Here is a 14,832-nt window from a genome sequence, read left to right on the forward strand (position 1 = left end):
CTAGTCCAGCCCCCTGCCCAAAGCAGGATCAACCCAAACTAAATCATCCCAGCCAGGACTATTTAATTAGGGCTGATCCTGTTTAGGCAGGGGGCTGGACTCAATGACCTCCCAAGGTCCCTTCCAGACCTATGAGTCTATGAGGAGTAAGGGATGCCTCAAAATAGCGCAGTATTTCAACATTTGGCACTGTCTACACAGCACCAAATCCCAAAATAGCCTATTTCAGAATTGGCTCGAAATAGGATTTGCAATTTGCATAGCACAAACTGTGTATCTTATTTCAAGTTAAGGGCACAGAGTAAACATAGCCTCAGTGTGACAGACAGTCCCTGGGTAATGTAGGTTCCAGCTAGGACTTTTCCATTCCCTGAGCATTGGATCTCAGCGGGGCTGCGAAATACAGCAAGCCATGTTAGAATGTACAGGGCAAAGTAATCTCCTGTCTATCCTGAGTCTCCATGGATTTATCTGAGTCAGGGAAGGAATTAGAGATGAGTCGTTCCTTTCTGTGCACTTGTGCTGGAGGTGGGATAGACTCAGTTGGATCTGTAGATACTTCTGTAGGTTGGTGGAGGAGCTGCCATTCTTGTTCCGCAGCCCCTTCCCTGCGCTGCTGTGCTTCCATCATCTCGCTCTTGCTCTGTGTGTTTTTCACGTCTCCTCTCTGTCTTTTCAGATTAATGGCGTTCAGACTCCTGGAGGAAATGCAGAAAAACTGCATGTTTAATTTTAATTTAGGAAACCGTTTAGGTAGCAGCCTAGTCTCCTTGCTGCTGTCAGTCAGGTTTTCTCAAGGCTGACATCAATTAGTTTAAAAATATTGAATGTAATTTTGCCTGACACAACATATTGCAGCCACTGCAAAATATAATTTATTTTAGAAGAAGAAATAATTAAACTAATTTGCATGTCAGTCAGCAGCGATGGAATACCGAGTAGCGCTGCAGCGCAGAAAGACGACGTTCTCCTCTTTAAGCTGATCACACTCTACCCCAGCCTATTCTGCCCTCAGTCCGAACTGCTGATGACCGACAGCTATTTTTGTTTTCTGCCAGGCTCTGTTTGATGTCGTCGTATTCTCTGCCTTCTCTCACTCTCATTGCAAAAATGGGGATCTTTCTGCCCAGGTGTGTCCCCAGGTGCCTGCAGCTGCATGCCCCTAAGCCCGTGTGTGTGTCCGTCTGGGGGTAGGGAGTGCACTAAAGCTTCCCTGGGCACAGGCCTGTGAGTATGCCACAGGTGTGAATCTTGCAGTTCATTACGCATGCATGGCTGTAACATCTTGATTCCTGCCAAGGCCACTGCTAAATCTACATATGCCCCACATACAGTACCTCAGTACTTCTCCAGAATGCTTGGGAGAGGTTTTCAAACCACGGTGAGACTGGCTTTTGTATTCTTCCCCCCTTGAAGCCAGGTGCCTCATGTCTCGGATGCGCTGGCCTCTGAGGGAGAGGAGAGTTGTGCAAAGAATACATTTTAGAAAACCCTTGCAATACTTTGCAATGTTCTAATTCGAAGGCCCAGCAAGTAGCAATGCAGCAGGGCCAAAACAGAAAGGCAATAGCATGCATCCTATCGGAAGGGTCTCCAGAGACACCGCTCCTATTTCTAGCCCCACTGTCTCGTGAGGTATCAGGCATTAGCCTTGGTGAGGGCCAGGACTGAGCATGAGCCTCTGGCTTTGGTGATTTGTGGGGAGACCTTTTCATAGCTGGTGGTTTTTTTAACGGCATGTCTTTGAAGCAGCTCGCTGGCCACCAGTGCTCAATCTTAGCAGCTGGATCCCTCCACCACACATGCACCACCGTGTATTTCCTCAGACTCCTTGCCTTTGATGCTGCCAGGACATGAGGGGTTCCTACTGTTCTCTCTTGACTCGAAATATCAGCATGCACTGAGTGCAACCTCCGCTAAAGGGCTGTGAGCTCGCTCAGTGCAGATGGCCTGGTGGGAAGCAAGCTGTACTGTGATGAGTTTGCAAAGATTTAAATGTCCAGGTTAAGATCTGCTTCTTGGGGCACACATCTCTCATGCTCAGCTGTGTCCGTGCAGTGCAGAGGAAAGAGTCCCTTTAGCACCGTAGAAGTAGATAAGAATGAGGCAGAACATGGGTGGTAACGAGTGCTCCATTGCCTGCTGTTGTGTGTGCTCTGTGTGGGTGATGGGAGTCAGGGCAGGGTCAGGAGGGAGATGGGGAGAGAGCTGAGTGCCTCTCTTCGTCCTCTCAGCCGGTCCTCCTCCCTGTTCTCAGCTCCTTCTCTGTGGATCCCCTTCAGGCAGTGCTGGCTCACATTAGGATCCAGTGCAGGGATTGGGTATCTGTCCTTCTGTGAGAGGAGCCTGGCTGCAGGGGACGCAGATAAAATGCTCTCAGCATATCATTTTCTGTGATCGGCCCCCTCTTGCTTGCTCACCCATGCACCCCTTCAGCCGTAACCAGGCACTCCTCTTCAGTGCCCCTGAGCTTCCCTGGCTCCCTCCCTGCCCGGCTGCCTTTAGCTGCATTTCTTCCCAGAAGCAATTCCAGTTTATTTTGCTGCACTAACATGCTCTTAAAAATAACAAATTGTTCCAGGCTTTGAGTCACGACTTCTGCTTCCCTCCCCTCCAACCACCCATCTAATCACCACAGCAGCAGGTCTGGGTGAGCGGAGTGATAACAGGAGAGCGAGAGGGGGCGAGGAGGGCCCAGAGAGGGGGTTTGGGTTTGTAGCTAATTACGGAGCAGAGCTCAGACTTCTCTCCCCCCGGGTACAGCTCCACCTGATTCACCGACCAGAGTTAATTTTATCAACAAACCTGCAGCAGGCTCGGTGCTCGCTCCCATGCTGAGCCTCTTCAGAGCTCTAACTTCAGGGGAACAAAGGCGCAGAGGAGGGTTTTCATTTCTGAGCACGTGAGGCGCCTTGCAAAGCATCAGGCCCTCAGGAGTGATTTGTAACCGTAGGAAGAGGGATTAACGTCCCTTCCAGGTGCGTGCCATGGGCAGAAACAAGCAGGAGCAAACCAGAGCTCCCGGCTGCCGACACGTGCCTCGGGTACCCCGCTGGCGCTGCTTATCGGGCACAGCGAGTGCAGGAGCTGCCCAGTACAGCACAGGGCAGAGGTGCTGTCTGGCTGCAGGGGAACCAGGCCAGTTCTGCCAGGGCCCAGCTGGGGGCATTTGCTGTTTGGGGAAGGGGAGGGTCAGTGCTGGCTGTGCAGTGCAAGGATAAGGCAATCATACTGGCATATTTATCTGGCAGGAGCTGGTGGGCGCCAGGGTGAGCCAGGCTGGGGATACTGGCAGACAAGGGCCCAGCTCACACCATGGTCCCTGCACTGCTGGTGAATGCTGAGAAATCGAGGGGCGCAGTCGGTCCAGCTCATCTGGGTGCTGGTGCTGCGAAAGGGGGAGTATGCGAACGAGTTCAGTGTTTAAACTGAATGGGATCCTCTGCACTGCTGCTTGCATCAGTCTCACTTCGAACATCCCGTCGGGTAAGGCAGCAGTTCCGGGTTTGCATTGGGAGCGGCTGTGACGGTCCCTCTGCAGGCAGAAGAGGGACAGGACCAGTGTGAGCGGCTGGTTTGCAGCTGAGATTGTGTCCTGCCTGGCAGGGAAGGTTCAGCAACAGCAGAAGGACCAAAATGGAATGTTAGAAAGAACCGGGGAGTTTGCTGGTTACTCACCCTTTCCCCTCCCCTAGGAAGATGGGTCTTGCCAGTTCCTCCTGTCAGCTGAGTTTGCAGCTGAGAACAGAAGTGGGGATAGGAAAAAATAACCCCTAACAAAGAGCAACTGAATCTCTGTGCTTCTTGGACTCCATGGACAAGGCTTCTAGGAACAAGCAAGGGATAACCAGGGCTTAGCCTGGGCTAGCCCTCGAGGACGTTTTGAGCTTGCTTTTTATAGTGGCATTGCTCACACTTTACAATGTGAGGTTGTAACTCAGTCACTGGTGTGTGTGTACCTGCCGTACCCTGGGGCATAACTCTCTGATTTCCATGTGCCCTGTGATCTGTGTACAGCGTATCTGGGATTGGCTATGAGCGTGTGCTGTGAGATGCAAGGTGCAGTTGACCTGGGATAAACGACTGGCATTTTGGGGCTGAAAACTATTGCTGGGATTTGTGGTGGAAGTGACCAGCTCTGGCAATAGTAAGCTGGGCAGATGACAAGATCGTGCGTACCCCAGGGGTCCGCCTGTGGCTTCATGTTTAGGTGTTACAGGCCCTGACTGGTGTGTTCTTCGTGATGGGCTGGTGAACTCGAGGTACACCACTCACAGCCCGTTTGGGCTCTGTGCCCTACTTCTCAGCAGTGCCCGGGGCTGGCACTTGTGCTCTGGAAGCGCTGCTAGCAGGGGCTGAACGTGGCATTGCAGAAGCGCTGAGTGGCTGCACCAGCTCAGCCACCCCCGGCTGGGGAGGGGCTCAGCAGCACCCCCACTGCAGTCATACACAGAACTGGTCCCAGAGGGGCCGAACCAAATGACCCCGGGTGATCTATTGCCAGCCTGAAATGTGGCTGAGCCCTGTTCCCTGTCCATGCGCCCCTCCTCTGCTCTGGGCATTGCAGCCTGAGGGCCTTGGCTTTCAAACGATGGACTCTGGCCTGGCCATGCAAAAGGCTGAGTGCAGCTAGGTCATGCCAGAGCGGGCAGGTCTCCCCGCGTGTGCACCTGGCTTTCTCTTTGTCAGCTGGAAGCTGCCCCCAGCATTTAGCTGCTCAGGAAGAATTTTTCTGCAAGAGAAAGTGTGGTGTCTCTGGGGAGAGGCACCCCCACACACACCTGGTGTGGCCTGGAGATTTACACCCCCACACACACCTGGTGTGGCCTGGAGATTTACACCCCCACACACACCTGGTGTGGCCTGGAGATTTACACCCCCCCCACACACCTGGTGTGGCCTGGAGATTTACACCCCCCACACACACCTGGTGTGGCCTGGAGATTTACACCCCCACACACACCTGGTGTGGCCTGGAGATTTACACCCCCACACACACCTGGTGTGGCCTGGAGATTTACACCCCCACACACACCTGGTGTGGCCTGGAGATTTACACCCCCACACACACCTGGTGTGGCCTGGAGATTTACACACCCCCCACACACCTGGTGTGGCCTGGAGATTTACACCCCCCACACACACCTGGTGTGGCCTGGAGATTTACACCCCCCCACACACCTGGTGTGGCCTGGAGATTTACACCCCCCACACACACCTGGTGTGGCCTGGAGATTTACACCCCCACACAGCTGGTGTGGCCTGGAGATTTACACCCCCACACACACCTGGTGTGGCCTGGAGATTTACACCCCCCACACACACCTGGTGTGGCCTGGAGATTTACACCCCCCACACACACCTGGTGTGGCCTGGAGATTTACACCCCCCACACACACCTGGTGTGGCCTGGAGATTTACACCCCCACACACACCTGGTGTGGCCTGGAGATTTACACCCCCACACACACCTGGTGTGGCCTGGAGATTTACACCCCCCCCACACACCTGGTGTGGCCTGGAGATTTACACCCCCACACAGCTGGTGTGGCCTGGAGATTTACACCCCCACACACACCTGGTGTGGCCTGGAGATTTACACACCCCCCACACACCTGGTGTGGCCTGGAGATTTACACCCCCACACACACCTGGTGTGGCCTGGAGATTTACACCCCCACACAGCTGGTGTGGCCTGGAGACCCCAGTGCCAAGTGAGTGGGGAGTCCAAGGCCTTTGTCCCCGCTTTGGTTCAGCATTTGCGTGTAAGTGTTGGCACAGCTGAGAGCTGCTGTGGTGGTGCTTCTCTCTACCATTGTGGGGCACACCCAGTAGTACCCATAGGGCACAGGGGATGTCACATGGCCACAGCTCTGTGCTGACTGAGCCACACACACCCTACGGGGGCCGCAGGTTGAGGAACACTGCACAGTGGGCTCCCCGACAGCTGCTCCTGATGGTGCCTTTCCCTAGTGCTGGGAACCCGGCCCCCTTGCAGCCAGATGACAGACCTAGTTGGGGGCTGGGGTTTAAACACCAGCCAGGGCAGAGCTGTGATGCTTTTTGGCAGGGGAGAAGCTTGCTGAGGGGGGAAGTCTGTGAGTGAGCATCTGCACAGGAGTTCCCCAGGCCGGGCTCTGCCCATCCTGGCCCTGGACTCACAGACGGTAAGAGGAGAAGGGCTTCCACGAGCCAGGAGCAATCAGTGCCTCCAAGCCTGACGCTAGCTGAGTGCTGGCCCTTGGGCTGCCTTCGGGCCTCTCTCTAGGACTTACCTGGCTCCCGTCCCTGCTCTCTGGGGCCCCCCAAGGCGTTAAAAGTAGAATTAGTGGTGGCAACCTCCCTGTGTCTCCGGCTTGCCAGTCTGTTGGAAACACAGCAGGATTGCTTCACAGCATTGATGCTGAGAATGTGCGGGCATGTCTGTGGGACCAGCTTGCCACGGGAAGAGTGAGTCTCGGAGCTGGGTTTTGTATGTAGCTTCCGACCTGGGGAGGCCGTGAGTTCCACAGTCCAAGTCTGGCTTCCAGAAGGGGCCTGCCGCCTGCACCCAGATGTCTCCTGCCAACAGTGAACAGCTCCCAGCTCTCCTGGAGGTCCTGGTCTGCGATGGAGGTTAGCTCTCAGAGGGCAGGGCCTAATCTCACTGGACACCATCTGGAAGTGCACTTTTCCCTCTCCCAGACCATCCCCCATCCTCCTGAGCTGGGCACATGTCTAGTGACTGGACTTTTGTATTGGGTATGAAAGCCATTTCGCGTGTCTGTTGGCCACAAACAGTGTGCTAGGGGGCCATGTGAGCTGTCCAATGAAAGCTGAGGATGCCTGAATCCATGTATGCTACTTCTATGTCTCTGTCATGTTTGTAGGTAGAGTTATAGATTTCAGCTCTGTAGGGGCAATTGCTAGTATTAGTATAAATTATTAGCAATGTTTTAGTGGTGAGATACACAGTGGGAGGCGTGGTTGGTGGCCTCTCCAGCCAGGGTGTTGGACTAAAACAAAGGTCTAGATGGCCAATACACGTCAGGAGGTTGGGACTGTCTCCTGGAATTTATCCAATGGCAGATTGCCACAGCAGCCCACCTGAATCAGGGATATGGACTCTCCAGTGCCTGATGGGAAGAAGAAAGGGCTTTTTTCCTCCAAAGGAGAAAACTATAGAATCATAGGATCCTAGGGCTGGAAGGGACCTCAGGAGGTCATTTCGCCCAGCCCCCTGCCCAAAGCAGGATCAACCCCCATCTAAGTCATCCCAGCCATGTCAAGCCAGGATTTATAAACCTCTAGGGATGGGGATTCCACCACCTGTCTAGGTAACACATTCCAGTGCTTCACCACCCGCCTGGGGAAGTAGTTTTGCCTAATATCCAACCTACACCTCCCCCTCTGTAACTTCAGACCATTGCTCCTTGTTCTGCCGTCTGACACCGCTGAGAACAGCCTCTCTCCATCCTCTTTAGAGCCCCCTTTCAGGGAGTTGAAGGCTGCTATCAAATCGCCCCTCAGTCTTCTCTTCTGCAAACTAAACAAGCCCAAATCCCTCAGCCTCTCCTCATAGGTCATGTGCTCCAGCCCCTTAACTATTTTCATTGCCCTCCACTGAACTCTCTCTCATGCGTCCACATCCCTTCTATACTGGGGTGCCCAGAACTGGATGCAGTACTCCAGATGTAGCCTCACCAGTGCCGAACAGAGGGGAATAATAACTTCTCTCGATCTGCTGGAAATGCTTTTCCTAATGCATCCCAATATGTTGTTTGCCTTCTTGGCTCTGTTGACTCATATCCCTGTCTCTCATCCAGTGTAATCCCCAGGTCTTTTTCTGTGGCACTTCTACTTAGCCAGTTAGTCCCCAGCCTGTAATGCTGCTTGGGGCGGTTCTGTCCAAAGTGCAGGACTTTGTACTCATCCTTGTTGAACCTCATCAAATTCCTTTTGGCCCAAGCCTCCAATTTGTCCAGGTCACTCTGGACCCTATCCCTACCCTCCAATGTATCTACCTGACCCCCTAGTTTTGTGTCATCCACAAATTTGCTGAGGGTGCAATCCAACCCCTCATCCAGGTCATTAATAAAGATATTGAACAATAGCAGCCCTAGAACGAATCCTTGAGGCAGTCCACTTGAAGCCGACCACCAACCAGACATTGAGCTGTGATGGCTACCCTCTGGGCCCATCCATCAAGCCAATTTCCTATACATCTTACAGTCCCTGGATCCAATCCATATTTCCTTAACTTATGGGCAAGAATGTTGTGGGAGACCGTATCAAAAGCTTTGCTACAGTCAAGGTATATCACATCCACTGACCTCCCCATGTCTACAGAGTCAGTTTCCTCATCATAGAAGCTGATCAGATCGGTCAGGCAGGACTTGCCCTTGGTGAATCCATGTTCGCTACTCTCGATCACGTTCCCCTCTCCCAAGTACACCAAAATGGATTCCTGGAGGATCCCCTCCATGATTTTACCAGGGACTGAGGTGAGGCTGACGGGTCTATAGTTCCCTGGATTGTCCTTTGCTTTTTTTAAAGATGGGCACCACATTTGTCTTTCTCCAGTCATCCGGGACCTCTCCTAATCTCCACAAGGCTTCAAAGATAATAGTCAAAGACTCTGCAATAACATCTGCCAGTTCCCTCAGGACCCTTCAATACATTAAATCTGGACCCAGGGATTTGTATGTGTCTAGCTTTTCTAAATAGCTCTTAAATCGTTCTTTCCCCACCGAGGGCTCCTGACCTCCTTCTCAAACTGCATTGCTTAGTGCCGTAGTCAGGGATGTGACCTTGTCTGTGAAGACTGAGGCAAAAGAAGAATTGAGCACTTCAGCCTTTCCCACATCATCTGTTTCCAGGTTACCATCCTCATCCAGTAGCAGCCCCACACCCTCTCTGATTACCCGCTCATTGTTGACATGCCTGTAGAAACCTTTCTTCTTGCCCTTCACATTCCTTGCTAGCTGCACTTCCAGTTGTGCTTTCGCTTTCCTGATTACCCCCCAGCAATATAAAAGGGACCTAGCAGCTCCGTCTTGGAGAAAGTCTTTGTCTTTTGTTCCTGTCTGTGTTCCTGTTCCAAGGTTTTTTGTTCCAGCATGCTGACTCCAGCTCGCCGGATCTCTAATTCTCCAGTAATTAAAACTGTGTAACCTGGAATCGTACCCCATATCGGGGTGACTTTCAGAGACTTTAAGAATCAGCATAGAACATCACTGGCCTGTATCAATATCTGTCACTGATGTACGTACAGTATCACTTTAACAATTTTTCTCTCTAACCCTGTTCTTTCTTCCTTTGTAACTCAACCTTTAGGTGTTATTTTTGGTTAAGATCCAAGTATATATTGACTGGGGCTCAGAAGAATCAGTGTGGATCGGGTGAAATAGGTTTAATAACCTCTCACCTGAGTCTGGGGGTTGTTGGTCTGGTAGAGCAGCTGGGAAGTCTGTGGATTTTCTTTTGGGGCTTCTGGCTGGCCAGTGGGGCCAGCAGAGGTACTTTTGTGGCTGACTGGGTTTGCTTTAGGGAGAAGGAAATCCCAGCCTGGATCTGTAAGTGGCCCGGATTTAAGCAAAGATACCCTGGACTGATGTCCTTAGCTGTGCCCAGAAACCTCATCATGTTACAGCACATCAGGGAGACACATTACCTGTGCCCAGTGCTCTGCCCTGGCTGCCAGATCATACCCGGGTAAGAACCAGGTGTCAGCAAATATCTACAAACCCATCATTTCTATAGAGCCACAAGTGACTAAGTCACTGGGGTCCAGGCCCTGCATTCTAGAGTGTGTCTGGGCACAGGCTGGGCCGTGGGCAGCCCCAGACGGGCGGGGGCTGCAAGTGATGTGCCAAACAGGTTCTGCATTGATTTGTAATTCTCTTGCTCTCATTCTGACTACACTTTGGGCTTTGAAGTTTCTCTGAGCTTTCAGGGCTTGATGGGCTAGTCTCACGCACCCCCTGCCCACATCTGTCAGTCTCGAGAGGCGGGCCTGCGAGAGCTGGGCATGAGGGAGAGCTTCGACTTCAGAGCACTGGCTGGTTCTTGCCACCGGAATTTGCGTGCACCAGAAATGCACGCGAGTGCCTGCGGCTGGCCATAGCTTGAGCGTGCAGAGAGAAGCTTGTTCACTGCAGTTCTGCAGCCGGCTTCCACACATGGACGTTCAGCTGGCACTCTCGAGGGAAGCGGATGCTACAGAAGCCCTGTTGAGTTGTGGGACAGCGTTTGCCTCTCACTTGAGCTTGTCTGTGCACCTGGAGGGCATGCGGGTGGCTCTGTTAGAAATACAGTAAATACCCATGGTGGGGCTGCATCAGGCTCCAGGACTGCTGACCGAGAACAGAGCGGAGGGTCAGGTCCCTGCTGCCGGCAGAGGGTGCTCACCAGTGGCGTTGTTCGTTTTCTTGCAGAAAACCAGTCTCAGGTGTCTCGAGCGTCTCTGCGTATCCGAATCCTGGACGTGAACGACAACCCCCCCGAACTGGCCACACCATATGAGGTTGCAGTGTGTGAGGATGCCAAGCCTGGCCAGGTATTTGCACACCCTGCTCCCTGACAAACTGCCACAGGCAGTGTGTGCGCGCACAGTCGGCCTGGCGTGGCCTGGAAGGGGTCTGTCTCTGGGAAGGTTTCTCTAGTCTGTCTCCTGCAGTGCATGGTGAGGCCTGCCCCAGGCGAAGGAGTTAGCCCTGTTTTCTCACTGCTCAGGGCAGGGGCTTCGAGGGGCAATTTTCTTCTCAGACCTCCTCCGGCAGCCACTGTCTGCGGAGCTGCGCCTGTCTCTGGCTCCTTGAGAGATGGGTCTCCAGGAAGCTCAGGGGCTGTGCCCCCTGGCAGGGCTTGGATGGGGTGCCCAGGAGCAGTGTGCCCCCTATTGGGGCTGGGGGGTGCCCAGGGCAGTGTGCCCCCTATTGGGGCTGGGAGGTGCCCGGGAGCAGTGTGCCCCCTGTTGGGGCTGGGAGGTGCCCAGGGCAGTGTGCCCCATCTTGGGGCTGGGGGGTGACTGGGGCCGTGTGTCCCCTGGCAGGGCTGGGAGGTGCCCAGGGCAGTGTGCCCCCTATTGGGGCTGGGAGGTGCCCGGGGCAGTGTGCCCCATGTTGGGGCTGGGAGGTAACCAGGGCAGTGTGCCCCCTATTGGGGCTGGGAGTTGCCCAGGGCAGTGTGCCCCCTGTTGGGGCTGGGGCGTGACTGGGGCCGTGTGCCCCCTGGCAGGGCTGGGAGGTGCCCAGGGCAGTGTGCCCCCTATTAGGGCTGGGAGGTGCCCGGGGCAGTGTGCCCCCTGTTGGGGCTGGGGGGTGACTGGGGCCGTGTGCCCCCTGGCAGGGCTGGGAGGTGCCCAGGGCAGTGTGCCCACTGGTGGGGAAGAGGGGGTCAGTACAATGCCATTCTCTTCTGGCCCAGCCCCAGGCGTGTGGCGAAGGGCCCTGGGAGTACGTGGATGGCTGACTCAGGTAGCACCGGCAAAGGTTCTGCGCCCCTCCCTGGAGGGAGGCGCCCCTGTTCCCCGTGCTGTGAGGGGCGTCAGGCACAGCCCCGAGGGAGCAGCTTGGACTTAGCCCCTGCTCTCTGCCCACAGCTGATTCAGACCATAAGTGTCGTGGACCGTGACGAGCCGCAGAGTGGCCATCACTTCTACTTCACGCTGGCCCCGGAAGCCACCACCAACCACCACTTTTCTCTGCTGGACATCCAGGGTGAGTCCTCCCCCTCGTCCAGCCCTGCCGCCTGCTGCTGCGCTCTGGCCGGCTGGTGGCTGCCTGGCCTGGGACCTGCACCAAGCAGGAAGGGCTGCTCGCCCTGGGAAGTGCTGTGCGATGCAGCAGGCTCCCCAGCCGGCCCCCGACTTTCACCTCTCAGAGGTGGGGATCCAGCCCTTTTGGAGCAGCTGCCTGAGCCCCAGGGCCACCTTAGCAGCCCGTCCCAGAATTCTCTGCTGTCCGACAGCAGCAGCTCTCGCGTGCCTTTCTGTGCCTGGCTGCTGCAGGCTGCACGCGCCTTCTCTGCTGGCAGCTTCACTGCCCCGGACCAGTGCTGGGGCCTGTTTTCCTTCTCAGTCCTGCCCGGGTGGCACAGCCTCACCCTGTGTGTGCTGGAGCTGTCGGAGCGGCGCAGGGGGAGCTGAGGAGTGGCTCTGCCCCCGCAGTAGGGTGGGGGCGGGGGCCTCGCACCGAGCCGTGGCTGTGTCTGCACTAGTGCTTTCGTGAAAAACACCCCAGTGGCAGCTACCAGCACAGGCCTGTGCTGGTGGGAGACACAAGCGACCTTGCCGCAGTCCAGCTGCGCTGCTGTACGTGCGCCAGTGGAGGTGTGGCCGAAGGCTTATCAGCCTGTTGCTAGCGCATGGTACTCCGCCGGCCTGTCGCTGGCGGCTGCTGTCAGTGCTTTGGGGGAAAGTGGAAACAGTCGCATCATGCCTGGCTGATCTGAGCTAAGCCACCGTGGCCTGCACCCCGTTAGTCAGCCTGTGCCCTGAAACCCAAGGCCTTTTCACACTTAGTCTAGGGCCAGATGCACACGACAGGCTTCTGGCATAGCTCTGTGGGCCAGGCATGAGCTGTGATCCCTTAGTGCCAGTGGAGCTGGAAACCCTCCTGCAGTTATGCCAGGGAACCTGCGCTTTTACCAGCATAGCTCACTTCCCACGGGGATGGGAACAGGCTACCTTGGCCAAAGTACAGCTCTGTCCACAGACTAACTGGCTTAACCCTCTGGACTTGTTGCCAGACACTCAGGCACTGGGGTTCTGCCATCCACAGGCCCCTGGGCAGTGTGAAGGGAGAAGTGGAGCCCCCCCATGGTGCAGCTTGCTCCTGCTTGGGATCTGAGCTGCTCCAGTGGCGTCTCAGAGCCAGGCAGGTGGGTCTGGTACCACAGAAAAGAATCCCATGGTGAAAAGAAGAGGTGCGAGTTCTCCAGCCAGAGCGCAGAGGTGCTCTGTGCACACTGATGTGTCTCTCGAATTCCGGGAGACTCTTGCCCCACGAGTCGTTGTCTGCGATCTCTGTGAGGAAGATCACACTGCCCAGGGGCCTGTCGATGGCAGAACCCCAGTGCCAGAGGGTCTGGCGAAACGTCCGGAGGGTTAGGCACGTCAGTTTGTTTCAGCAAACCCAGCGGGGGGTCCGGTGGCTCCTTAGAGATTAACACATTTGTTTGGGGTGTGCTTTCGCCGGCGGGAGATGCTGCATCCGACCCATCTGGCCTCCCGAGGAGGCGTGAGCTGTCCCTGGCCTCCCTCCCAAGGAGGTTGGCTGGGCAGGCCCAGTAGAGCCATTGACTCCTCTGGGCTGAGCTGGAGCACCAGGGCTGCTGCTGTGCCCAACCGTCTGCCATTCGGAGCGGCCGTCGCTGGTGCCGGTGCGCCGGGCCAGTCAGTGCTGTGCTGTTGCTGGACTGGTCTCAGCAGGTCTGGCTCTTGTTCATTTCCTGCTGCTCTGCCTTTGCCCACGCTGAGCTTGCTGTGCCTGTGTCTGCCCGAGGAGGAGCGCTCCCGGGTGCCACCACCCGGTGCCAGACCCAGTCTCCTGTGGGCCGACGGGCATTCCTGCTGAGTCCACGCATTGACTGAGCGGAGCTGAGGGATACCTGCCAATGGCTGGCTCAGTCAGGAACCCCAGGGGCTGGGGACATCTGAAATCCTTCTACTGAAGATTTACCTTATGTTGACCCCCCCCAAGGCTCTCCCGGAGCCAAAGGCACCAGCCCACACTGAGACCAACAGAACAAATCCGAGTTTCTGGAGCTGGCCTTGCTGAAAGGTGACAAGAGGTAAAGGAAGCTTTCAAGTCAAGTCCCGTCCATTTCTGCGGCCTTCCTGCCTTCCGCTCCCTGGGTCTTCACCCAGTTTCCCTTCCAAAGAACTCTCCCTGCCTGTCAAATTGTGAGCAGATTGGTTTGGTTTTGGCCTAGTTCAGAGCATCAAAATCTGGCTTGCAATGAAAAGTTCCAGCCTTCACTGTGGAGAAGCTAATGTCTCTCTGCTGTGTGTTAAACAACACTGCAATTAGTGCCCAAGGTGACTCTTCGTTAACCCCTCTCAGCTCCTGGAGTTTGTTTGGTTTTTTCCATCATCTAACCAGGTTTTAATCCCCCATAAAAATTTTGCCTCAGGCCCGGTGTCATTTTCCTTCATAGCCTCTTATGAGGGACCATGTCAAAAACTTCTTGAACTCCAGGTAAATTATATGCATCTGCATCTGTTACTTCATCAGTGATGTCCAAAGGCGCTGAACATTGGCTAGCCTGTTTCCTCCAGCCCTAGGTTCTCCCCCACAGGAGCCAGGGCTGCATGACCCACTCAGGTTATGCTTGCCCTGGCACATTCCCTGAGGTTGCTCTTAGCTCCCAGTAACTCCTGTGGCCTTTTGCTGAATTCGTGATGTTCCAAGTGTGACCATTTCACAGCTGGGGTCGCCCCACAAACAGCATGTGTTCTGTGTTCATGCTGCTCTGCACCTGAAAGCAAAGGGAACCAGGCAGCTTACTTGCACATGGCTCCTTCTCCAGACTCTCTGCTCTGATACCTCAAGGGATTTCTGATTCCCCTGAGAGCGTGACAGGCTGGAGTGCCTCTCCGCCTGGGCATTAATTGCAGGGCTTGGTTAGAGGGAGACCTTGGCCTACGCATTGCTGAGCAGCGGCTTGTCAGATAACAGGACCAGGGAGCTGCTGGAGGGTGGATTACCACTGTGCTCAGGCACTCAGCCTCTCCTCCTTTGCTTCTGTCCAGTTCCACCTCCCTGCGCCCCCACCCAATCTGCCCAGCACTTGGTTCTGTGGCTCCCTTCCAGGCCTGTCCATTCCCTTGCTGTGGCCTCCTTCCATCTC

The 14,832-nt window shown here is 55.1% G+C and overlaps 1 protein-coding gene across 1 annotated transcript in view; it reads left to right on the plus strand.

Annotated features, from left to right (window-relative positions):
• CDH22 (cadherin 22) overlaps positions 1-14,832 on the plus strand; it is a 95,497-nt gene that overhangs the window by 65,683 nt on the left and 14,982 nt on the right. Inside the window, exons 9-10 of the mRNA XM_075012258.1 lie at positions 10,416-10,537; positions 11,582-11,699. Of these exons, the coding sequence (XP_074868359.1) occupies positions 10,416-10,537; positions 11,582-11,699 (240 nt within the window). The remainder of the gene's footprint in view (positions 1-10,415; positions 10,538-11,581; positions 11,700-14,832) is intronic.

The sequence above is a fragment of the Carettochelys insculpta genome, chromosome 17, assembly GCF_033958435.1.
Source record: "Carettochelys insculpta isolate YL-2023 chromosome 17, ASM3395843v1, whole genome shotgun sequence".
NCBI classification, from domain to species: Eukaryota; Metazoa; Chordata; order Testudines; family Carettochelyidae; genus Carettochelys; species Carettochelys insculpta.